The 26,012-nt window shown below is 38.4% G+C and overlaps 1 protein-coding gene, 1 long non-coding RNA gene and 1 pseudogene across 2 annotated transcripts in view; all 3 read left to right on the forward strand.

Annotated features, from left to right (window-relative positions):
* Positions 1–26,012, forward strand: part of Stim2 (stromal interaction molecule 2) — a 125,070-nt gene that overhangs the window by 82,956 nt on the left and 16,102 nt on the right. Inside the window, 3 exon segments of the mRNA XM_005068761.4 lie at positions 21,173–21,284; positions 22,168–22,283; positions 25,317–25,494. Coding sequence (XP_005068818.1) covers positions 21,173–21,284; positions 22,168–22,283; positions 25,317–25,494 — 406 coding nt within the window.
* On the forward strand, positions 1,711–20,225 carry LOC121140825. The gene is made up of 3 exons (XR_005877753.1): positions 1,711–5,258; positions 7,172–7,209; positions 18,919–20,225. It is a non-coding gene; the product is annotated as an uncharacterized LOC121140825 (long non-coding RNA).
* LOC121140824 lies at positions 15,583–17,121 on the forward strand (annotated as a pseudogene).

Here is a 26,012-nt window from a genome sequence, read left to right on the forward strand (position 1 = left end):
TTCTGCAGTGAAGAAGACCTATTTTCAGATTTTGTGACTTGTCCTTAATCTAGTTCTGTATGCTTGAGTGAGCCCACATTTCTCTGCATTTATAAATGTAAGGGATACCTTAGACTTGGAGAACAGTAAGAGAAAACCGTTTGTAGAAGGTAAAAATGAAGATTGCCCACTGGATTAGCTAAATAACAGCATCTTTTTGAGCATTTTGTTTGCTTTCTTTTCATTATTTTCCCAGCTGTTGCAAGTCAGTTGCATATGGATATGTGCTAAATTTTGTCTTATTAGTTCTTTGTTTGGGAAAGGGATGGACAGGAGAGACTGTGACTGTAATTTTTGTTTGTTTTTCTTTATTTTTTCAAGACAGGATTTCTGTGGGTAGTCTTGTATGTCCTGGAACTCACTCTGTACACCAGGTTGACCTAGAACTCATAGAGATCCACCTGTCTCTGCCTCCCAAGTGCTGAGATTAAAGGTTTGTTTGCACCACCATTCCTCGCTGGAACTGTGAATATAGTTTTGATGTTCAAATATGTGTCATTGACAGAAATTTGCTATATTAAATCCTACCTTACATGGAATAAATATTACTACTTTAAAATGGCAATAAAACAATGCTATTCTGTTCAAACATAGTCTACTTCTTTTCAAGTAAGTATTACACTTACTTGAGTCCTCTCCCCTCCCAACTGATTGTTAGCATTTTTAAATCAACTATAATAAACATAATATAAATTAGAAATGTAAAGTATAACAGTGTTAGCCATGTTTTTCAATGTGTATGTGATCACATTGGCTCATTTCTGAAATTTTTTATGTTTCTATTATTCTGAAATGCATGTTGTATTTATAAAGACATAGTTTAGAAGAAATCTAGAATAAAATGGAGTAAATTACACAGTGTACACACATACATTTACTTAAGTTATCTAGCTTGGCCATTAAGTTCCATTTCTTAAAGGTCAAGCTTTACTGGCCCAAAAGCCCTTTAGTAAGCATTTCTTTCTCTTTGCTTCATTGGCTTCTACAATATTGAAAATAATGGACTAATACTTTACATTTCATGTGTTTTCTTCAGAAGTTAAATATTTACTGCAATTATTAAGTATTTAAGTTTGTAATTAAGAATCTAGATTATGCCGGGTGGATGTGGCGCACACCTTTAATCCCAATACTGGGCACACAGAGGCAGACAGATCTCTGTGAGTCGAGACCAGTGTGGTCTGTAAGAGTTAGTTCCAGGACAGGCTCCAAAGCTACACAAGGAACCCTGTATCCAAAAAACAAAAACAAAAACAAAAAAACAAACTAGATTAGTCTGACAAAATGAGAATTGTTGATCCTTGATTGGAAGTTCAGTTGTTACTTCTCCATCAATTCTTTTTTGTTATTATGCAGTAGCTTTAAAAAAAAGTCTTTTAAATTCTTTAACGTGACAGACTTATCACTTAACAGAAATGTGTAGTAGTTAAAAGTCAGGAATTGAGCAAGTGATGGGGATTGTCCTTCTGTGTATATGTATCTCTTATTGGTTAATGAATAAAACACTGTTCAGCCAATGATAGACGAGACTAGGGGAGGAGAATTCTGAGAAAGGAGGCAGAGAAAGCCCTCAGAGTCGCAATGTAGAACCTGGAAGGGCAGGCATTCTCCGGTAAGATAAGGCAATGTAGATTAATAGATAGATTAATAGAAATGGGTTAAATAATTAAAAGTCAGAACTAGTCAATAAGAAGCCTAAACTATTGGTCAGCAGTTTTATAGTTAATATAGCATCTGTGTGCTTATTTGGGGCTGAGAAGGGTGGCGAGACCTGTTGGGTGGGACAAGAAGAATTTCTCAAACAAGCAAGTAGGTCTGCTGACATCAGTCTGCAATCCCAGCACACAATAGGCTAAGGCTGGAGGACCACAAGTTCAAAGTGCATCTGGATCTGGGCCACAGAAAAAGTTCAGTTTACTAAGACCCTCTCTCAAAGTAGAAAGAGGCTGGATATATAGCTCAGTGGGAAAACAACTGGCATCATGTGGAATGCCTTGGGTAGTCCCTAGAACCATTGTGCATTGTGTGTGTGTGTGTGTGTGTGTGTGTGTGTGTGTGTGTGTGTGTGTGTGTGTGTTGGGTGGTGTTGAGGGTGGAGATGACATAGGAATGGGCAGTCATTGGAAGAAGGAGAAAGAGAGAAAGTCTTATGGAATACTGGCAGGAATGCAAGGTCTGACTAACAAAATGAGTAGTGTCCTTCAGAGGGACACAAGGCAAATCAAAAAGGGATGGTGGGCGAAAAGATGGCTTAGCCCTTAAAGGATAAGGCTTACAAAAGGGGCAGGAAGGATGGTGCCATTGATATTTAGAGAGGGGAATGTTTTAAGGAAGTGGATGGATGATTGTATATATTAGCATGATAGTCTATCATGTTGCAAAGCTCTTGTTAATAATCCTAATGAAAAATCTGACCCTTTGTTCTTAATGATAAGCATGATGGTACTCCAGCATGTGTTTTGTGTTTATCATGTAAGTCTCGTGACTTACTATGAGTTTTGCTTAATTGTATGTAGCTATCATTAAGGATCTCATGTATATTTTGCACATGTTCTTAACTCAGCTTCCCTTTGATTTCCTGGCTCAGTGATAACATTCCTCTTGTATTTTCTATATACTGCATGTATGTATCTTTTAATATTTTTCCTCCTTCTGCATAGCTCTCTTCTTACAGTGGAAGATAAAGAAAAAAAAGTGGTTAGTATTATAGCTGGATGTAAAGAAATATGGTATAAAAAATCCAAACCAAAAACTTAGATTTAGTAAGGAGCAAACCAGTAATTTGGATGACATTGATTTAAGGCTTGGTATGGTGAGTGATCACACATATGTATGCATGCAAACCCACAAAAGAAGATTCACATGTAATTAATTGATATATGAATGGTAAACAAAGCATGGAACATAATTCAGTGAATTATTTATTCAAGCTTTAAAAGGAAGAAAATTCTGACATTATGCCCGATATGGATGATTCTTGATGAAGAAATGAATATGCCTAACAATACAAATACTATATAATTTTCAAAATGTGAAATACTTGCAGAATTTTCAAAAATCACTCTGATAGAAGAATTGATAGACATGAGAGTAGGGAATTGCTACATAAATGACTCATACTATTTTCAGTTTCACAGCATAAAAAGTATTCTGAAAATAGATTTTGGTGATAGAAGCACATTAAAATGACTTAATTCTACTTGGTTATACTTATAAAAATGGTGACGATAGTAAATTCTGTGTTATATGTATTTTGTCATCATAAGCATCAACGAGAGTGAGATAAGTAGGAACAGTGATTAACACCCTACTTAAGAGATAGTCAATATGAAAGGAAATTGAATGGTAACTGCAAGTGGGTAATATGATTAAGCAAAGGGTTTTTCTTGGGAACAAGTAGATAAGATTATATTTAAAAGAAAAAAAGGAAGCACTTGACAATTACAAGTACAACAAATTTCTCACAGCTAGTAAGTACTTTTTGAGTAGCTATGTTTGCAAGGTTGTTTTCCTATATCTTCACATTTAACAATGGCATCTGTTTCCTTCAGTAATAATTGTATTCATGAGTTGATAAGATTTTGAGTTTTGCTGGGCAGTGGAGGCACATGCCTTTAATCTTAGCATTCACTAGGCAGAAGCAGGTGTGAGTTCAAAGCCAGCCTAGCTTACAGAGTAAATTCCAGGACAGCCCAGGTTATACACAGAAACCCTGTCTCAAACAACAAACAGAATTTAAGCTCAGACAGGCAAGAAACTTACTGGGAATATAGTTCTCCATTGGAATGCAGAGGATGGCAGTGACTTTAGGTCTGCTCACCATTTTCAAATCCTTTGAATTCATTGTTTATTGGAAATTAGAATAACAGTCCTTGTTAAGCAATGTCCTTTACTTTTTGAAAGGCATTGGAGATAGGAGGGTGGAGATGAGACACCCAAGAAATTATTTACATTATAAATTGGCCTATGAATTTGTTTAGTTTCTCAATTATGTATTATAAGCATTTAAAATGCTAACATTGTTCTTTTATATATTTTGACCAATACCAATTTTTTTTGTGTGGCAGAATTTAATGATAGTGCTATTCTAGCTCTCCCACAGTGAGTAATAATAGGTTTCTGTGTATTATACTAACTGCATTCACACTGATCCAGAGTCTGTGGCTTTAGCAAAGGTAAGCATATCCCACATTGTAGTGTGAGATAGTTGACATTCATCTGCTTTGGTAGTTGACTAAATCTCTTTAGACGGTTTTAAATGGACATGCTTAATTGCATCAATTTGACTGTGACATTAGACTACATTCTCTTTTAGATATGTAACTGAAAGCTTTGAAAGAGGGTAGGTTAAGTTAGTCTGTTTGAAGGCTTGGTCTAGTTTCTTTGAATACTTTTTAGAAATGTAATCTCTCTTAAAACTTGTTTTATGTTAAAAACTGTAGACAGATTTCATCCTGTGATGAATCTAAATGCTAATTCCTGTACATAACTATTTGTTTACCATGCTTCATTGAATGGTTTGAAATTGCAGTATAGTGTATTTTCTTTTTTAATGTAGAATTTCAAAATCTGAACCCTTTAGTAAGTCTGCTTCTCCTCTCCCCCTTCCACCCTCTCCATCCCCTTCTTTCCTTTCTTTCTCTCTTTTCACATGGAGACTCAAAATGACAAAAAGTAATGAATACTTTTTGGTAAGGAGACTTGATCATCAGCAATATCCTTTATCGCAAGGGACCAAAGTGAGATTCACTTACTTCCTTCAGGCAGTTATCAATAATTGTTTAGTTCTTTCTGTGAGACATGCATTATTCTAGACATTGGGAGTAGATAGTCAATAAAGTAGATATTCTGCCCTCATGGGATCAACAATTTCTGGGAGAGATTGAACACATTTGAATGTCCATGTATGCATAGATGCATTTACAATCAGACAACTACTGGTACAGTTTTGTGATAAAACTATGGCAGAGTAGCCAGATAGCCTTTGATCAGGGAAGGCAAGGGCTGCTTAAATAACATACTTATTATTTATTAAGTAATATAGGTGTGTGTGTTGCACATGCACATGGAAGCTTGAAGTTGATGGTGGGAATCTTTCTCACTTGCTATTCCATCTTATTCTTTGAGGCATGGTCTCTGAATCAAACATGAATCTAACCAATGCTAGCCCACTTGCTCTGGGGATTTCCAGTCTTGGCCTTCTGAGTGTGAAATTACAGGTAGGTGGTCACACTTCCCGGCATTTCCTTGGGTCCTACAGTTCTCTTACTTACAAAGCAAGTACTTTGATGCTAAGACATCTTTCCAGTCCTGTCTAGCACTTGCCATTTCTTTTTGGAAAGATTTATTGTAGTTGCTGTGTGGATATGTAATATTTTATTAAATCTCAATTTTATTGAAATGGGCTTATCCAGTTCTGGAAATGGAAAACAAGCACAAAAACCCTACCTACCTATTTTAGCACACAGTTTTCCTAGGTACTGCTTGGTATTTTCTACTGTGACAGGTCAAAATTGACTGAGTTTACCTAAGTTCACTGGGCACATCTAAGTAATGAAAAACTTACTTTAGAAACAGATGGTTGTACTGTATAGCTGGACTGGTCTTGTGACAGCCTCCTGCATCCATCCTGAGGGCTGGAATAACAGGCATGTGCTGCTCCCCAGCACCACATGTAAATTAGAGATGTTATAAATCTTAGGGACACAATACACTGAATTAGTTTATAAATCTTCACAGAGAGATGTCTTCCAAATATTTGTACATTGGAAGAATAGATGTTTCTTTTCATAACACCTAAACATTCATAGGATACCAGTTGTTATTTATCACACTTGAGTCATTACCAGGATGCTAAGACTGTTATGATTTTAAAACATGAAAATACAGGGCATTTTTATAGTGTCATATCTTCATTTATATGAGAACTGGATCTGGGTTACTGTTGAATTTTCCCAATGAGGCTCCTTCAGGTTGGACAGTGGGCACTGTAGTCAATGCATATGCCTGAAATTTACAAAGCCATCCAAAGAGTTGTCTAGGATAGTATTCATGAAATATCCAAAAGTGATATCTTGCTGCTGTCATATCTAGGAGAAGCAGTACTTTTTTTTGTCTCATACTACTATAAAATAATAGTTCACATAATTTTTATTGGCTCTCTTCACTTTCGGTAAGATCTAGTGGAGGATCTGGTTAGCGTCTTTTCAAAAGCGAATCTGACACCATTTTGAACAGTCGTTTTTCGTTATATTAATAGGAAGCAAGGATCAACATTCTCTGAAAAATGGTATTCTGCTGTACTTACACTATTTGCTATTGTTCAGACTGAAGGCATAAAAATAGGCCTTTGTCTAGAGTGTGAAAATTTACAAGTAAATTTGTTAGGTAGAATTGAGAGGTCAATTTTAGTTTTTTGACAGTTCCATTGCAACAAGTAATTCCTAGATAATAAAGTGTTTTGCTTGCACGGACTTTTGAATACAAGAAGGAATAGTTTATAAGTCAATAGAACTTTAAATTATATTTCATTAGATCATATTAATTCATCTCCAACACTTTCAACAAAGAGCAGATTTCTTTCTTCTCCATTGGCACAGCTAGAGGCGAGAGAGAGAGAGAGAGAGAGAGAGAGAGACAGAGAGAGAGAGAGACAGAGACAGAGAGAGAGACAGAGAGAGAGACAGAGAGAGAGAGACAGAGAGAGAGAGACAGAGAGAGAGAGAGAGAATAACATTTCTAGAGCTAGTCACAGGAAGACTAAGCAGTACAGTGTAGATTTGCGAATCAGTAAGCAGCCAATTAGAACAGTGAAAATTACATGAAAGGCAGAAAGAGATTGTTTACAGCTCTAACCAGTAAGATTAAAAGTAAATATGAAATGCCATTTTGTAGCATTTTTTGTTCCTAAATTAGTGTGTTTTTGTTACATTTGCATGATAAGGCTACATTTTTGGATGGATGGTCATGGGAAAGTTTTTTTCATTACATCCTTTTTTTGTGGCATATGCATCAGTTTTGCTTTAATGCCAGTGGTTTTACCTTGGTCACTTACTGAATATAATGTTTACTCTATTTCTGTAAGTGGTCTTTCATCTCTCTTTTGTGATATTTTTGTTTTTGTTTGATACAGGGTTTCATGTAGTCCAGGCCTGGATCAAACTGGCTCAGGTGTGTATAGCAACACTCAATTTGATACAGCTTGGAATTGAACTCAGGGCTTTGTGCATGCTACCTAAGTACTCTACCTGCTAAGATATGCTGCCAGCCCATTAGGATACTTTTTCTGAGGCTGTAACTTGAAAACTGTATGACATATATCATATTCCTCATACTATTTTCACCCACTTGTTTCAGTGTCCGTTAGGTTTTTTTTTTCTTTCTTTCTTCTTGGATTAACTGTTATATTGATCATTGCCAAGTGGTAGTTTTTCAGATTCCGTCATTCTTTTGTTTCTTAGTTGGCATCCTACTGCAAGAAATTTAAACAGAGTTCATTATTTTCATCTTGTCATGTGAGGCTGCCTGGTGATAATAGACATGTCTTGGAAGTAGCCTCTGGGGAAAGGTCAGCCCCAGTGTCTCACTGACTCTTAGAAGTCTCAGCTTCTGCATGTATTTGCTCGCACTGCCATCGATGGCAACTCTTCTCTTTGGCTCTGTGGGTTTTCATTCTGTCAGTCTTATTTTGATGCACAAATGCCCAGTGTTGGAAAGTGATCTTCTCTGCTGGATTTAGTAAACCTTTAATGACTCCCTCTGTTCTTGAACCCTTCCTTTTTGACCTGAGAATGTGTTATAGATGCATCATGTTATTTCTCAGTGCCAGTCTTAGAAGCACTGATTACTTTAGTTGATGTCGTATTTAGAAATCAAGATTTTAGCAAGAATGTTGTTACTAGGATATTATTCTTAGATTTCTCAATGGTCAGACTTAATCATTACAGCTTGTATATATTTCTTTATCAAGAAACCATGAATTCACACTGGCGTTTTATACCTCTAACTTCAGTTCAACACTATTGAGTTGATTTCAACTTACCCTTTCACTATTTGTATCTCCCTTCACTGACAACAAAGTAAATAGGCTGTTACCCCAGCATCTTTACTTATTTGTTTCCCCTGTTTATAGTCCTTTTGCTGACCCTATCAGACTGCTGCTGCTTCCTCACTCCAGACCCTGCCTTGTGTGGGCTTCTGCCATTATAGGGCGGCTATTCCATTGCCACTACATAGGTGCTGGTCGGCAGTAACTTTCTTTTCATCCATATATGGAACTTCTGAGCAATAGAAAGTTGGTTGAGATTTGGAGAAAACTTGGAGGAAGCCTTAGCGGGCACTTTTCAGCATCTTTGGGTAAGTGAGTCTGTCGGTGTGGATTTTCTTTTACTGAAGAGCGTTAGTCATAGTTTTCAGGTCTTATGTAACTTACTCTTGAGCTGTTGACAAAGATCCTCTGTAAATGAGTCTATTTAGTAACTTAATATTTTAACTATTGTGCTACTACTCAGAATTGAGGGAAGTTTTCCTAGAAGTTGCTTTTGCTACAATAGCACTAAAATGACTATGTATACATACTAAACAAAACCTAAGTTGGAAAACATTCTATACCAAGTAAGTATAGCTAATAATAGTTATGAACCACTAGATTTTAAAATGCTAAATATACTAGGAAAAGTCTTATGTAGTTGAAAATCAGACAGAAGTTTTATAAGTAAAATTAACTTGAGAATATTTTTGTCATTGTAATTGGTGGGGGTTTCAGTTTTTAAGGAAAACAAGATTTTCAGGTTTTGAATGTTAGATGTGATAGTGAGCAATAAAAGCCCAATTTCTTTTTTTTTAATTTTTAATAGCTTGTTTTACATGTCAATCCCAGTTCCCTCTCCTGCTCCTCCTCCCACACCTCCCATCCCCCCCAGCCTCCCACCCAATTACCAATTCCTTCCACATAGGGGATATCTAGAGTCTGTCATTTCACTCAGGGTAGGGTCCAGACACTCCCCTAAGAGTCCAGGCTGAGAGAGCATCCCTCTTTGTGCTATGGACACACGATGTCTGTTTGTATTCCAGGGATAAACACTGATCTACTGCTCAGGGCCCCATAGGTTGCCCAGGCCTCCTCACTGACACTCACATTCGGGGGTCCGGATTAGTCCCATGCTGGCCTCCCAGCTGTCGGTCTGGGGTCCAAGAGCTCTCCCTGTTCAGATCAGCTGTCTCTGCTGGTTTTGCCAGCCCACTCTTTGCCAATTTGCTCCTTGCCCCTCTCTCTCTGTCACTGGGTTCCAAGGGTTCAGTTCAGTGTTTAACTGTGGGTGTTTGCCTCTGCTTCCATCAGTTACTGGATGAAGGCTCCAGGATGGCTATAGACATCAAGTTCATTATCAGTAATGGAAAAGCCCAATTTCTACTCCTTTAATTTACTGTCCTTTAAAGGAAGGATTTCTTTAATTGAGCCTTTTATCCTCTCCTTTTTTTTTTCTTGAGTGGGGAATGTCTGACTCCCTCAAAAATGAATGTATTTTATTATATCGTGTTCTATGATAGTCTTGATAATTCTTGGATTCCAGTATTTTATTTATCCAGCACCCAATTTTAAAATCTGTGTATGAATAAATACCAAGTTGACTGCATACAGTTCTTTTTCTTCTTCTTCTTCTTCTTCTTCTTCTTCTTCTTCTTCTTCTTCTTCTTCTTCTTCTTCTTCTTCTTCTTCTTCTTTTTTTTTTTTTTTAACAGATTTAGTTCACTCCAATTGGTGGCCACAGTTGGAGCCTGGGTCCTCACAACGGAGACTCTGGTGTGGGTTTTCACAAGATGCTCACAGAATTCCTGATAAGGAGACTTGGTGAACACAGGCTCTTTCCAGAGGTTAGGGATCAAGTAGCTATAAGTCTTAGAGATGGCATCAAAGGTGGCCTTCGTAAAGTTGCTCAGGGTGGCAATGTAGCACCTGGCTGATGTGTGGCAGTCATCAATATTGACCATCAGCATTAGCTTCTTGGACACAGTAGCAGAGATGATGCCAGTGTCTCTGGTGGCAGTAATGAGATGCACTAGCATAAAGCCACAGCAGCCTATCACCTTCCATAGAACAGTGTGGGGCTGACAAATCTTGTTCTCCAGCAGTCTCTCCCCACAGGGATGATGGAAAGCTTGGCCAAGATGATGGCCCTTTGGATGGTAGTGGCTACCTTCTTGGAGCACCTAACACCAAGACCAGTATGACTGCTGTAATCTCCATGTCTTAGGGTTTTTGTTGCTGTGAAGGGACACCATGACCAGCAACCCTTATAAAGGAAAAACATTTATTGGCTTACAGTTCAAGGTTTAGTCCATTATCATCGTGACAGGAAGCAAGGAGGCATTCAGACAGACATGTGCTGGAGAGGTAGCTGAGAGTTCTACATCTGGATCTGCAGGTAGCAGGAAGAGAGAGTGACACTGGGCCTGGCTTGGGCATTTGAAACATCAAAGTCCACCTCCAGTGACATACTTCTTCCAACAAGGTTACACCTATTTCAACAAGGCTACACCTCCTAATAGTTTCATTCCCTATGGCCCACTTTCATTCAAACTGCCACACCCCAATAATGATAAAGCCTTGACCCTGGTTATTTGGGGATATTCTCTGAAAAAGTCAATAATCTCGTATTCCTTAATGGGGGGAGGAAGAACAGGTATGTTTCTTCCAGGGACTTGATCTTCATGTCACCAGCTGGCCCAGCTTTACCTCTAAGAGCCAAGCCTGAGGAAGCCTCCTGAGCCTCCTAATCCTCAGCCCTTAGATCCCCTGGGCCTTCCTGCTACACCAGCATCATCTGCCATTGTGTTTTCCAAAGAAGCCACTTTGTTTTGTAAGACACAAAAAACAAACAAAAACCAAAAAAAAAAGAAAGAAAGAAAAAAAGAGGAAAGCAGCAGAAAAATGAAAGCAAATATTTGTAAAGCTATTAATTAAAATATAATTTTTGCTTAATATATATTTTAGAAAAAATAGCATGCTTGTCATTTTATGACACATATTCACACTTGAGAAGAAATTTTTTGCTTTATCTAGAAATGCCACTAAAACAAATCGGTCAAGGTTGACTTCTTTCTCTTTGCCTTGTTTGTTTAATAGAATCATTTGTTGTGTAGTCATATACCTATAACTCTACAGTGTGCTTCACAATTGTTGACATGTTGAGAATATCCAGGTAAAGGAGTCAAGGAAACAATGCCCATCTTTAAAGAGATTATTTCATTTGGTATGAAATAGTCTTAAAAAAAAGCTATATCATGTCAGTACCTATGAATGCCAGAAGAGGGCAGCAGATCCCCAGGAGCTGGGGTTACTGACAGTTGTTAGTCACCTGATATGGGTGCAGGGAATTGAACTCTGGTCAGCTAGAAGAGTTGCAAGTTTTTTAAGTGTAAGCTGTCTTGCCATTATTTCAGTCCACTATTAAAAGGAGAAATTTGACTATAAAGGGGAAAATGTATAAACATTTAGCCTTTCTGTTCCTGAGATCAGAAATTTGTTCTGTGACACACAGAGATGATTAAGAAAATTTCATTAAACACTTTTTTTCTCTTACAGCTATTGAGTATGTTGCTGCTGTTGAGTCGTTTTTAAAGAAAACACTCCTAGAATTCACATAGCACAATGTTTTAACTCCTGTATTTGTGATTGAAAAATAAAACCACTAATATATGTTCATAGAATATATTTGAATGAATCATATCTATATTTTGTTATAGATTTGGGGAGTCAGTATTTCTGAGTTCAATTTTTTAGTTATGTCTTTGTTATCTCTCATCATCTTTATGGGAACAACCACTGGTAATAAACATAGTTTAAATAATTGTAAGATACCAGTTTATAGTAGAGAAAGGTCACAGTGCCCTGAGTAGCTGGGATTACTATTGAGAACAGGATATCCCGATAGTTTTTAAGTTTTGAATATCTAGAAATTTGCTAATGTCAGTTTAAAGTCCTACAGAATTTTTATATGATGCAAGGCAAGGAATACATGAACAAAAGTATTAGTACAACTACTAATATCTGAACTTCCCAAGTTCAGGGCATGACTTTAAGTGTCCAAATATAGCATGATGCAGGGATTTAATACATGTCCTGCTGATTGATGTGCAACTAGGAACTCATATTCTCCCCCTGTTCTAAAGATAAACCTTTCTTTGGGCAGCTGGCTATCAGAAGTGTCACTCACAAGTGACTACTGTACATAGAATGTGAAACCAACAGAGGAAAGATGGAGTAGGCCTGCAACTTCTTCCACTCTTCATAAGTTGCTTTCTCTATATGTATATCATGTTCAATAACATTTCACTGTCAAAGCTCTGCCTTCTTCCAGCTTAGGTTAATTGAAGTTTCCCACGAGAAGTTACGTCTGCCAGTGTAAAGAGAATGCTTGAGGTTTTGTAACTTGAAAATCTCCATTTGAAATTGAATTGAATTGCAATAACTTCTGTATAATTACATCATTCTAGAGTATTTTTGTAAACATCCTAATGTTTCAAACATTTTTCAAGCCATCGTGTCTTTTGACTTTTATAGAAATGTCAAAATATAGAGCACAGAACATTTTATAATGGACAGCGTTAAATATCATTCCTTTTGTGATTTCTCTTCCCTGGTGCTATTACAAACCTTTTGGTATTTTGTAAGGTTGCTTTCATGATGTGATTGAAAATAGTGTGTTTAGCTTTACAGCATTGACCCAGTGTTCTGTATAATGGCAACAGAAGTGAATCTGTCTAAAATAACTCTCCTGAACAAATAATGTATACCTGTAAGACTTAAGTTTCCGCAATTAAGAGCTAGTAAACATTAAATGTGGAATTATGTGTCTGTTCTGGTCAGGCTCTGCCACAGCCAAGCCGGAACCTGACTATTTGAGATTTTCTCAAAGTGAAGACAGGTTAGGGGAGGAGAGAACATGATGGGCAGTAGTTTGAGCTTCGCAGCCTATAGTGGGTTTGGTTCCATACTCATGCTGTCTCTTTGGAGTATGAATTTGGTAGTTGTTTAAATTCTCTGATCTACAGCTTCCTGATCTATAAACCAAAAATGGTGATACTATAATATTACTTCATAATATTGTTGAATTTCATAAATTAAGACATGGGAATCATTTAGCACAGTTAACTGACAGTTGTCAGCATGTCTTCACACACAGAAATGCTTTATGTTTAGAAGGTAATTTTTTTTTTTTTTAGTATTTGGGTGATTTTACAAGCAACTTTAAGATATGGAGGACCAGCATTAACTAAAATTTTAACTTAAATGTGTATTTAGTAAATATTTTTTAGATCTCGAATTTAATGCAAGCGTGACTAAGGGTACTGACTGCATTGGCTTTATAAGATTTCCTTTTATGGATGAAAGGAACAAGAAATTTGTATAGTTTATTCTTACAAAGTTTTGATTTTGCACCACACTGATTTATATATCAGGTGTACTTATGCCAGGCAATGGACCAAAAGCACAAAACCCTCTTCTTTATACTCTTTTAAACCTTCAACTATAAATTAGTGCCTCTATTTTGTTCTAGGTCTCTCAGACCCATTTCTAGAACCAGGAATTCTCCAATGCTGCTTTGAGAGGAGATACTGTGAAAGTAGTATTGTTTATTTTTATTACAATTCCTGGGTCACAAGTAGACAATTCAAATTAAAACTGGTTCCTTTTAAAGAAACTCACACTATGGTATGTCATGAGATGTTAGGTAGTTTGCAAAATAAGACAGCTCATTTGTAGAAACAGTAAGCACCCTAGGGATTCAGGAGCAGAGATCTCTGCCAGCATTTTTTCCAGTTATAACCTAGTTGAATGCCTGGCTGTGTCCCTATGCATTGTTCATGTCTTTCTTAGAAGGCTGTTTCAGTCGGGACATAGTGGCCTCTGTTGACTGATGTATCCACCCCTTCCTGTTTCTTAACTCTCATTTCTTGAACCCTGCTCTTTTCAAAAAACTTTCACTTCGTAGGCCTAGTTTTCATCTTTTTCATGTGCTGTTCCAAAATAGCTACATTGTGGTAGGACTGGCAAGTAGAGAGTGAGAGGGGACGGAAGCAACAGTTTTTTCTTTTTTCAAAATGAGGAACTGCAGAAATTGCCCTGTTAGCAAAAAACTTTTTTCAAGTATCCAGATGTCTGCCCATCTACATCCTGTATCACAGCTCCACCTTTCCTGAAGTTCTGGTTCTGCTCGTCCTTTTTCCTACTACTCTTGCTCTTCAGAGCTCTCACCAAGTGTGCTGGTGCTCACCTTTAATCCCAGCATACAGGAGGCAGAGGCAGGTGAGTCTCTGAGTATGAGGCCAGCCTGATCTCTATGGCAAGCACACACACAGGCTCTTTGAAATATTACTTTCAGGTGTTAGAGTGTCTCTTCCCATGCACACATGCATATCGTCTATCATGAAAAATTCATATAACTCCATTGAGCCTTTATGTTACCACCTCTAACTTCAGTAGCCTCATGTATGCCTGACATCTCATGGAGGTCCACAAGTCCACTGAGGCAAACATTTGTAGTATATTACTTGTTGATAACATTCTACATTTGTATGCTATTAGTACTCAATTTCTAAGAAAAAAATATCTCAAGTATTAGTTGTACTAGGTCTTTGTGTGTGTGTGTGTGTGTGTGTGTATACACACACACACATATATATATATGATTACCAACCAGTTCCCAAATTATGACACGGAGATTTATGATTCATTTGAATACTTGGCCTAGCTTAGGCATGTTTTCTGGTTACCTCTTTTAACTTACATTAACCTATTTCTCTTTTTCTACTTGTTGCCTCCGGGCTAATTACTTTTCTTCTGTATATCTTACTTTCATTGCTTCTCTGTGTCTGTCTTCTTGTCCCCAGTGTCTCCCTCATTCTCCTCCTCCTCATTCCATTCCTCCTCATTCTTCTTTTTTGAGCCTACATTTCATGTCCCATGTATGCTCTCTGCCTGCTAGTCCCACCTATCCTTTCTCTGTCTAGCTATTGGCTGTTCAGCTCTTTGTTAGACCAATCAGGTGCCTTAGGCAGGCAAGGTGAAACAAATGCAACACATCTTTTCATGATTAAACAAATGCAGCATAAACAAAAGTAACACACCCTTATACAGTTAAGGTAATATTCTACAGCATAAACAAATGTAACACTTCTTTACATAGTTAAAATAATCTACGACAGTTAGTGAATACGCTTTACGCATGTCAGTTGATAGACATGTGTGACCATATATGTGATCACTTGACCAGGTGTGTCTTTATAAAATATAGAGATAACAGCTACATCTCACTCTAGGTATAGGGTACAGATAAAAATGGATGTGTAAGTGTATATTTAAACAAAATTCCTTAATTAAAGGAATGACATTTTAATAAAAGAATAAGTTCCTGGGCTAACAAGATGGCTCAGCAGGTAAAGGGAATTGTTGCCAAATCTGAGTTTGATTCCTGAAACTGACAGGTGGAAGGAGATAACTGACTTTTGAAAATTGTTCTTTACCTCCATACCTAAAACACATATGTGTACACTTATTTGCATATGTGTACACTCACAATAAATAATGCAAACCACTTTTTAAAAAGTTAAATTCCTGTTCTCTTAGCACTCATCCTGTAGAGTTGGTTGAGGATGATTACATGTATATTTGGTTAGTCTCATGATAGATCCATGTATGAAGAAAGAACGCAAAAGAGGATAGCTGTAATATTGAAATGGGTGATAGGTAAAATATCTGGAGGAAGGCGTTCCTAATTTGAGTCATAAAGAGTGAGGACCAGGCAGGCAGATAGCGCTACTCTGAGTTGAAGAGTGGCAGGGGATACAGGGACACACAGCTCATTAAAAAGCTGCAGACTGTGAGGGTCAGAGGTTATGCTGCTGCCCAGTGAACAGCAGTTCTAGAAACAGCTTGGTCTGAAACCTATTGTGCCCATTTACTAATTTGTTAAATCTAATTAAGAGTTTTACCTCGAGAAAAGTGTAAGCTCAGCATGAGAATAAAAGTGGATAAATAAAAGTGTTCACTTTATAGTTGCTGCAGTGTACCTGTGAAATAACATTCATAAATCTGGTATGTAGTAAATTGTTAATGTTATCAACTGTTTTTATTGGTGTCCTGGCTGTTTTTAGAATTCGATTCTCCCTGTCAGCAGTCTGTAATGAAGTGTTCTAGGTTGACTGTTTAGTTTGTGGTGCTTCAGGCAGCAGCCCTCTTATGTTATAATGGAGTTGGAAAGACAGGATTTGAAGGATAGCTTAGCTCAGTTCATTAGTCTGCTCATTTAAAAACTGAACCTGAGTTAAACAGCCCAGCTGTGATGACACTGACTGACTGGTTAGTGTTGGAACTAGTTGTAAAAATTACTGAAGCAGAGACATGGTGGGGTCTCTTGGCAGTATGTTCTTCGGGCAGCCCCCTGGTTCCCTGGCACTGTCGCCCGGCCTCCCAGGCCAGGCCTCCCTTCTGCAAGCAGTGCCCGGGGCTTGGAGACCCTCTCACAGCACTTTGGTGGACCAGTTGGAGTCATCTTTTGAGGCTTGCTTTGCCTCCCTTGTGAGTCAGGATTATGTTAATGGAACAGATCAGGAGGAAATTTGAACTGGTGTTGCTCAGTGTATCCAGAAGTTTTTGGACATTGCAAGACAGACAGAATGTTTTTTCTTACAAAGAAGGTTGCAGTTGTCTGTCCAGAAACCAGATCCAGTTATAAAGAGGACGTCTCAGAGCTAAGGAGCGAACTGCAGCGGAAAGATGCGCTGGTCCAGAAGCACTTGACAAAGCTGAGGTGCTGGCAGCAGGTGCTGGAGGACACCACTGTGCAGCATAAGAAGCCAGCTGAAATCCCTCAGGGCTCCTTGGCCTACCTGGAGCAGGCATCTGCCAATATCCCTGCACCTCTAAAGCCGACCTAAGAGCACTCTGCCTGGGACGCAGCCTGTAGTCCTGCCGGACACTTTCCTTAAAGGCGTGGCCTATGGAAGAACTCCATTGATAATGCCTCGGTGTTAGTTGTTTATACGGTCGGAGTGAAATATGAAGCTCTGGCTGACCTTGAACTTGTGATTCCCCTGCCTCAGCCTCTTTAGTTCTCTAAATCCCTAGAGTACTTTATAAGATGCCTGAAGCTTTGATAAACCAAGTACAGTTTTTTTTTTTAACTCTTTAGGGAGGTTTGGACTGTGAGGGTGATCACACACATTCTTACTTGGCCTTTGCTATTGGTTTTGACATTTTGACAGTTTTGCACCTTCATCTCTGTTTTTTTTTTGTGAATTTGGTAAAAACTGAAGGAAAAGATTTTTTAATAGTTTGAGATGGCAGAGGACATAGAGTTTGGTGTCAGCCGTAATCATCCATGGTAGTATAGGCAAATCTGTGAAATTGCTGTTTGAAAACTTTTGAACTACCTCACAAGGAATCTGACTCAGCAATGCTGTGCTTCCAGAATGGCACAGGGTGAGCGTATTTGCAGTTGGCTCAGAAGAGGCTGAAATAAGCTGTCAGTGTAGTGTTACAGGAGGATGCTTGCCTTAATGTTGGATTTTTATCTGGGGTAAGCTCTGTTTTCTGGGACCTTTTTCACTGTCTTGAAGGCACGCACATCGGGTGCATGTGCTGAGAGCATTCAGGCTGTGCAGTGAGCGCAGTGTAAGGAATGGAGTCCAAGGAAGGCGCAGGTGAGATCTGAGGGCCAGAGCAGCCCTGGATTCTCTCTGAGCTTTATATGCTTGCTACTTACTTTATTTTAGAGCAGAGTACCTCTCTTTACCCAGAATAAATTATTCCATACCTCTTGAACAGTTAGTGCATCTCCAGCTTGGTTTTGGTCTTGTCCATTTTGGTTTCTTGACATCTGCTTCCTGCCTCGCCTGGGCACAGCCATCTGGTCTGTGAAGTTTCTGAATGCACCTTCCCTGCATCCCAGGGCTTAGCTCCTCTCTCTCTTAGGTTCTCCATTATGCATTATGAATTGTGGCTGTCTCTGTTACTTGTGCTATAGTATGTATGCCCATGACAATTAGGTGTTTCCTTGATTATGCATTATTTTACTATTTTCATGTGCTTGGTTGTATGATATTTAGCACATGGACCAGAGGCCATCAAGTCCCCTTAATTAGAATGTATAAGTTAAACAGTTGAAAAATGTAGGCTGGGCATGGTGGCATGTTTGTAATCTAGCATTTGGAGGGGTAGATGAAGGAGGATCAGAGTTGAATGTCATCTTCAGCTGCATAGCGAATTTTAGGCTGTTGTAGGCTACATGAGATCCTGTCTCACAAACCCGTGCCGAAAACAAACTAAACAAAACCAAAAAACCACCCACTGTATAAACCACCGACTGTCAGCTTTACATTTTGTGGATTTCTTGGCTAAAACGTAAATAAACTGATTATATTTTGGTTTGTTTTTCAATAATAAAGATGATGGTAAAAATACTGGAAAAAATTTACTGAAGCATCAACCTATAGCACTTGCCACAGTTTTGAGCAAAAATACTTTGAAACTACATTTTTAAAAATGTGCCCTTCCCTGCTACCCTCTGGTGTAGGTACAACTCAGCTGTGCAGCATAAACACACTCAGTTACAGGCGGGCAAAGGGACAGGGTAGCCTCAGACGGCTCTTTGACATTGAGGATTTCTTATGCAAACAAATTAATTTCCACATTGCAGTGTGAATAGACTTTATAGTGCTTACCCTAAGTCTGATCTACTTCATTTATTATGTGGCAGCCAACAAATAATTTGTGCATGAATGCCTAGCATAGAGTGGTCTTACACATCCTTTAGTAGAATAAGCAGATACTGAAAGAATTTCCTTTCTTATATGTAACTGTAATTAATTAAATTCCAGAATGATTTATGAAGATTTGAAGTTTCAGCTACCAAAGGAGTTCAGTAAAATACAGGAGACGGTAGGATAAAATGGATAACGATGCATTGCTCTGAGGACTGAAAGACAGGCAGTCTTTGGAGCAAAGGGAGCTCCTAGTCACGAGAAGAAAAGGTATTTGCAAGGTGTCTTCAAGGAACTCAGATAGCAAACGGAAAAGTGAGTTTTGTCCCTCCAGTAACTCTGCCTTGTGTTAGAGTTGTGTTGTTTTAAAAATACATTTCAAAAGAAACTAATTTTGCAAAGCTACTTGAGAACCACAACTGCCTACTCAGGTAGAGTAGTAAGTAATAGGACTGGGCTGTTTCACACTGTTTTTATTTGATTTTCTTCCTTGAAACTGGTCTCCTTGAAAATTGGGGCAGTATTTGATGTGCTGGATTGCTTAGATCGGGTCTTTTACTATTGAAAAATCAAAAGCCAGAGAGAATCTTCTCCTGTTTTCTTGGCTGAGAGTTTGTGTGGGTGTGTGCAGTGCAGCTGTGCTGTGGGTTTCTTGGCAGTCAGATGGGGCAGTTCTCCATGTCGTCATCTCAGAAGGAAGAGAAGCCTTCATGTAAAAAGCCTACTTTGACTGGATTAGATTCAGCAGGAGGCATCCAGGCCTGAGCTCCTGGCTGGTAGCTTCGCTTGTTTGGCTCCATGGATCCAGCAGCCTCAGGCCCATATACAGACGTTGTGACAGAGCTCTATTAAAAAGAAAACAGCTTTGTCTCAGTATAAAATTGCCACTTGGCACATACAGTTTTAAAATAAAGTTTTTATTAGTTATTGTGATTTGTTCAAGTTTCTCTCTTTAAAGATCACATATTGAAAAAGGCAGACTGTAAAAACATTGCATGTAAATGTGAATTCAGAATTTTCTATAATTTATGAGAATGCTCTTTTCCTAAATCCTTTTCTGCACAGATGGATTCACAGTACTGTGTTCAGTGCTTCCTTGTTGTCTTCAGCCCCATTTGCCCTCTTGTGTAGTCTGTAAACACTTCGTTTTCCCAAATCCTCAGATTAAACGCAGACAGTATGCAACGCTCCATTTTTCAAGCACACTCACAGCCTTCCCTTGGATAAACTCATTGTAGCCCATTACACACTGCAGGCAGACAAAAGCCTCTTGCTTGAGTCTCATTGCTTTCTTCTTTGTATCTTTGCTCTTAGTTGTTACTTTCAAAGTAGTGCAGAGTAAGATTCTGTGGTCAAATCCAATCTTTTCTAGTGTGGTCCCCTCTGATTTTCTCCTGTTTCTCAAATAACACCACCACCACCACCACCACACCACCACCACCACCACCACCACCACCACCACCACCACCACCACCACCACCACCACCACCACCACCACCACCACCACCACCACCACCACCACCACCACCACCACCACCACACACATACACAAACATAACCCCAGCAGGATTATCTATCTATTCATGGGCTTTATGTTAGTGTTCCTTTCTGGTTGAGATGTTTTTATCTCAGATTTTTAGACTTCTATGGGTTTTAATTTTAGGTATTAGTTGATATAGTTACTTCGGAGACCCCCCCGTGTGTGTGTGTGTGTGTGTGTGTGTGTGTGTGTGAGAGAGAGAGAGAGAGAGAGAGAGAGACAGAGAGACAGAGAGACAGAGAGAGATTGATTGAGAGATTTCCCCTCCCCCATTTTCCTTAATGACTAACATGATTTAAATTTTTCCTTCCCCCTTCTCTTTATTTCTGAGTTGCCTCACCTGAATACTGTCTGAGGCATTTAGCTTCCACAGGGACAAACATTTCGCTTATCTTGTTCGCTACCATGTGCAGCCGTGCTTAGGCTGGACCTGGCTCTCGGAAGGTATTTCACAGTATTATGCATTGATGGTCTAGGAGAAGTGTTAATTAAATTTGTATCTGGTAAGTTATCTTCACCCAGGGAAATAGATTATTTCACCCTTTAAAAACTCTGCATTGATGCTTATTTTAGAATTAGTCTGACTACTATTTGTCTTTATTGTTTTTATGTGTTTCTTTTGTTTTAGATTCTATGTCTTTAGGAAAGCAGGTGTGGGTCTCATTATTTTCAGTTTACCATAGAGTGCTAGACACTATTTTAGTTTTGTTTATTGAATATAATTGAAAATTTAATCTTCCATCTTTGCTTCTCTAAAGTTATATAGCTGTGTGCAGATTTTAATTTTGAAAATGGTGTACTTTAAAATATACCTTCTTTTTTGCCTTGCAGTTCATAATTGGACACTTGAGGACACCCTGCAGTGGTTGATAGAATTTGTTGAACTCCCACAATATGAGAAGAATTTTAGGGATAATAATGTAAAGGGAACCACACTTCCCAGGTCAGTAGTTATAGGGGTGGGGGGCGCGTTTACATGCATTGAGAAGTATATTTTAGATAATGCTGCTTTTCAATTCTGAACCTACAAGGTAATTCTGGGGCTGATAGTGTAAAGGAAATACTATAATTGTATCTGTTTTAAATACTTGATCTATTGTCTTACTTTGTTATAGTTTGATTCTTTGTGTGTGCATATATAGTATGTGTGTGTGTTTGTGGCATGAGTGTGGGTACCTGTAGATGGCACAGCATGTGTGTGGAAGTTGGATGACAACCTCAGATGATGGTCTATGCCTTCCCCCTTGCTTGAGACAGGGCGTCTTCGTTACTTGTGTTTGCGCATACCTGGTTAGCTGGCCCCAAGCTTCTGAGTATTCTCTTATGTGTACCTCCTAACCCACCCAAGAACTGCATGAATCCCTCCACCCTGCAAATCTACCCAAGAAGACTTCCTAACTTCCTTTTTGGTTTTCAGCATGCTTTGTTCATTTTAAACAAACACTATGAGTGTAATGAGAGCTTTTTCAGCTACTGCTAACTAAAAGGTCCTAAAGTAAGAACTGTTTTTAACATCTGCTAAAGTTATTAGTAAGTTTCGTATCTATTTTTTCTTTGTGAAAATGCTGACATTAATTATTAGAAAATACTTTATAATATTTATAATTTCTCAATTATAGTAAGTTATAATAGGAAGTAGCTTTAGAAAACAACAGCTCAACAATATAGCAACACAATTATTAGCCTAAGGAAGGCTTTCAGTAGCTGTTTTGAGCTCTCAATAGTGATCACCAGTATGTGAAGTAGTAAATATGTTGTTCATGAATTGAAATTTACACATTAGAAATACTTTGTTTACCACATGTAAACTTTTTTTCTATGTACAGGATAGCAGTTCATGAAACTTCATTTATGATTTCCCAGTTGAAAATCAGCGACCGGAGTCACAGACAGAAACTTCAACTCAAAGCGCTAGATGTGGTTTTGTTTGGGCCTCTGACACGTTAGTATCTCTTTCATTCAGTGTGATTCAGTCGTGTAGTTTACCCAACCCTGTGTTGTTGAAGAAAACAGAGAATGGAGAGGTGCAGATCGCTTGCTAACTGTTGAGGAAGTATGGCTTATAGGAAGAGCTTCTCTGCCATAAAAGCGTGAATTTTCAAAACTGCTTACTAATGTAAAAAGCTGTGAAACTGTGATTAGCTGATAATTTGGATTTATGTATTTAAAAAGTTGGGTTATTGCGACTGTTGGTATTAATTCGGCTGGATGTTCATTCTGAAGAATATGGCAGTTTAACTCCTCAGATGGCACTGGTAGTAAGTCCTAGCAGTGTCCCTAGCCACCAGGAAAAGAACTTTTAAGACAGAGATCAGAAGCAAAGATGCCGTCGAAGCTTTAGGAGGATCATAATTCTAGTGGGAACACCAAGTAGACACTGTTATTTGATTGGTTTGGAAAGGAATGTGTCAGAAACAGTTACATAATATTTTTATTTAATTTTTTTAACCTGGGCAAGAATACTATTTTTTCCCTAGAAGAGAAGTTTAATATGCTTATTTAATATAAAAATTCAGAATGCTTTTGGAGGAAGTTTTTGAACAATATATATTTTAGAATACTGTGTTTTAGTGTTTCAGAATGCTAAAAGGAATATCAACATTATACAGGGACTCCTGCTTTTACAGAATACAGATTAGGAAGTGTACCTGTGATACTGATTGAGGTGTGCTCTTCTCTTGAAGGCTGAAGGCAATGGCTCAGCAATCACCTGGCTTTGATTGTGATTCTGTTTTGGCTGGAGCTAAGTAAGCAGGTGGTAAAACAGCCAGAATTCTTCTTTGTGAGCTGGTGGGCATTGCAAGACAGGAAGTAGAGCCCTATTGAAAATGCCCAGGACCTCTGAACTTTGCTCCTTGCCCTAAGTACTTGACAATACACTAAGTGATTGTTTTGTGTGAAATCCCCCCCCCCAGGAGCCAATTAGTGAAAACACAAATTAAAGGTAGACAATTTTGTCTACATGCCATTTGGTTGGGAATGTTTCCTGTATTTATCTTGGAACAAGGTGCTTCATAATCCAGAGAATGTGGTATTATGAAATTGTTTTTAAAACGTATTGTTAAACATGCGTTTTAATAAGCAAACCAGCCAAGAAATTAATGGTATATTAACATCTTAAATATGTTTGTCTTAGAATTATCATTTGACTGAACAAGTATCATAGTAATGCCCAAGCTAGATTTCATTAAAAAACTAATGTTGTTTAAAAGTTTTCTCTTAACTCCTCTCTAGTGTGTAGTGCTTTGGAATTTGGGACTGGTCAATCTGCATATTGTTATTTCTGGATATTCTATTTCAGGCAGAGTCAGAGAATAGGGCTCATGGTCTAAAGGAAGTCCGAGCTGAACCTCTCAGTTGTTGGAAGCAGAAGTCTAAGCAATCCTTTTTGAGACTGTAGCTGCCTGCAGTGCATGTCTTGCATTGCAGGTGAGGGTGTGTGCTCTGGAAATATGGAACACTGAGACAAACACAGATACATAGAGACAGACTCAGATGCACCCTGGACTTAGTAGCAACTTGAGATTTCTATGGAATTCATCCACAGGAAGCATGGAGAATGTCATGTGATGTGGCAGGAGCAGTAAGTGTTAGGCAGTGTCTTAGTTAGGTTACTGCTGCTGTGAAGAAACACCATGACCAAAGCAACTTGGGGAGGAAAGGGTTTATTCAGCTTGTGCTTCCATATCACTGTTCATCACTGAGGCAAGTCAGGACAGGGACTGAAACAGGACAGGAACCTGGAGCCAGGAGCTGATGCAGAGGAGTACTGCTTACTTGCTTTCTCATCCTGCTTTCTTATAGAACTTAAGAGCACCATTCAGGGTGACCCTACCTACAACTGACTGGGTGCTTACACATCAATCAATAATTAAGTACATGCTCTACAGACTTGCATATAGTCCAATCTTGTGGAGACATTTTCTCAATTGAGATTCTCTCCTGTCAGATGACTTAAGCTTTTATCAAGTTGACATAAAACTAGCTAGGACAGGCAATTTTCCACTATAAATTGCATTTACTCGGAGCATTAAAACACTACATCATTTTTTATTAGAAATCATATATTTTTCTTCTAATTAGTCCCTGGAAAGTTGGTGTATATTGACAGTGAGGGCAAAGTTAAAATGATGCACGAGTAGAGGGTTTTCTATGTTTATATTCTGAAGATAGTAGTCCTGGTGCCTTGTATCGAAGTGCTGGGTTGATATCATACCTTGGTAAGCTAGGGAAGAAGGATCCTGCACTTTCCCTCTTCCTAACCTCTGTGCCTCAAACAAATGGCCACTTGACCCACAATACTAGCTAACTAGCTATGTACACCCAGGACTTGTCAGCTGTGTACATGGAGGAGTAGTGGATAATCTTTGTTACTAGCAGAGAGTATGGGGGAGAGACTTTCCTACCAGTTGTAGGATGGTCAGGTATTCCTGGCCTCTACTCTTGAGGTACAAGTAACAACTTCCCCCACACTTTCCTGTGGGTTAACAAAATATTGTCATGACTCCTAGGAGGGGGTTAGTGTATCCCCCATTGTGATGGACCACCGATAAGCATAATTTATTATATAACTAAGTCTTGGGGAAATGCTTTTTTGTGAATGACTGGTTATCTAGTTTGTGCCTCAGACCTGGCCTGACTAAAGGAAATGGAAGCTAGTCATGGGCCCTTTTACTCTCTGGGGTCTTCTCCCAGTAGCATGGCATTGGAAATGGGGCCTGATGTGGCCATGTGTGTTTTTCTCTGCCTTTCTGTGACCATGTACATTTTTCTCTGCGTTTCTGCAGGTCCCATATGCTAGTTAGCATACTGATTGTTGGAAAGTAAGCGTGCTGATTGTTGGAAGAAAGTTTTGATTTTATTAGGCCAGAATCATTATTTGGGGGAAGGAGATGTTTACTTTTCTTTGCTTTGTATATCTGCTTTTCTGTATTTACTCAAATTAATTTAACTATCTGCTTTTTTTCCCTCATAGGCCCACCTCATAACTGGATGAAGGATTTTATTCTCACAATTTCCATAGTAATTGGTGTTGGGGGTTGTTGGTTTGCTTATACACAAAATAAGACATCAAAGGAACATGTTGCAAAAATGATGAAGGACCTAGAGAGTCTACAGACTGCAGAGCAAAGTCTCATGGACTTACAAGAGAGGTAACTAAAGCATCTTACTCAACCTGGGCATGGGGGCTCATGCTGGAGCTTAGGAGGTAGAGCTAGGATAATGACATCAGGGTCATCTTTGTCTGTATAGCTAATGACTTTAAGGTTGAGACATAAAGCTTGTCTCAAAAAAAACCAAAACAAGACAAAATTAATTTCTAAGACTAGTCTTAACTCTTGTTATTCACAGAAGCAAATGTGTTTTGTGAAAATGTTACCTGAGTGTATATGTAAACATTTATTTTAGGTTACTGTTCACATTAGGTATAAATGCTCATTTCATTTTGTATTTTCAGAGAGTTACAATTTGGGAATAAATGTGTATAAGATCAGAGGAAGTAAACCAGATATAGATAGATATAGTTGAGTTTTACTTTCAGATACATTTAAATATTTATAAGTTTGTGGATGGTATCTTTAGAGAGACTGTTTTCTTCAATCCTTGTCTTTTGAGGCCAAAGTAACAAAACTAGCCAAATATTAGGTTGCCTGATATCTACCTTAATTTA

Source organism: Mesocricetus auratus, unplaced genomic scaffold (assembly GCF_017639785.1).
Source record: "Mesocricetus auratus isolate SY011 unplaced genomic scaffold, BCM_Maur_2.0 Super-Scaffold_100006, whole genome shotgun sequence".
Taxonomy (NCBI): Eukaryota; Metazoa; Chordata; class Mammalia; order Rodentia; family Cricetidae; genus Mesocricetus; species Mesocricetus auratus.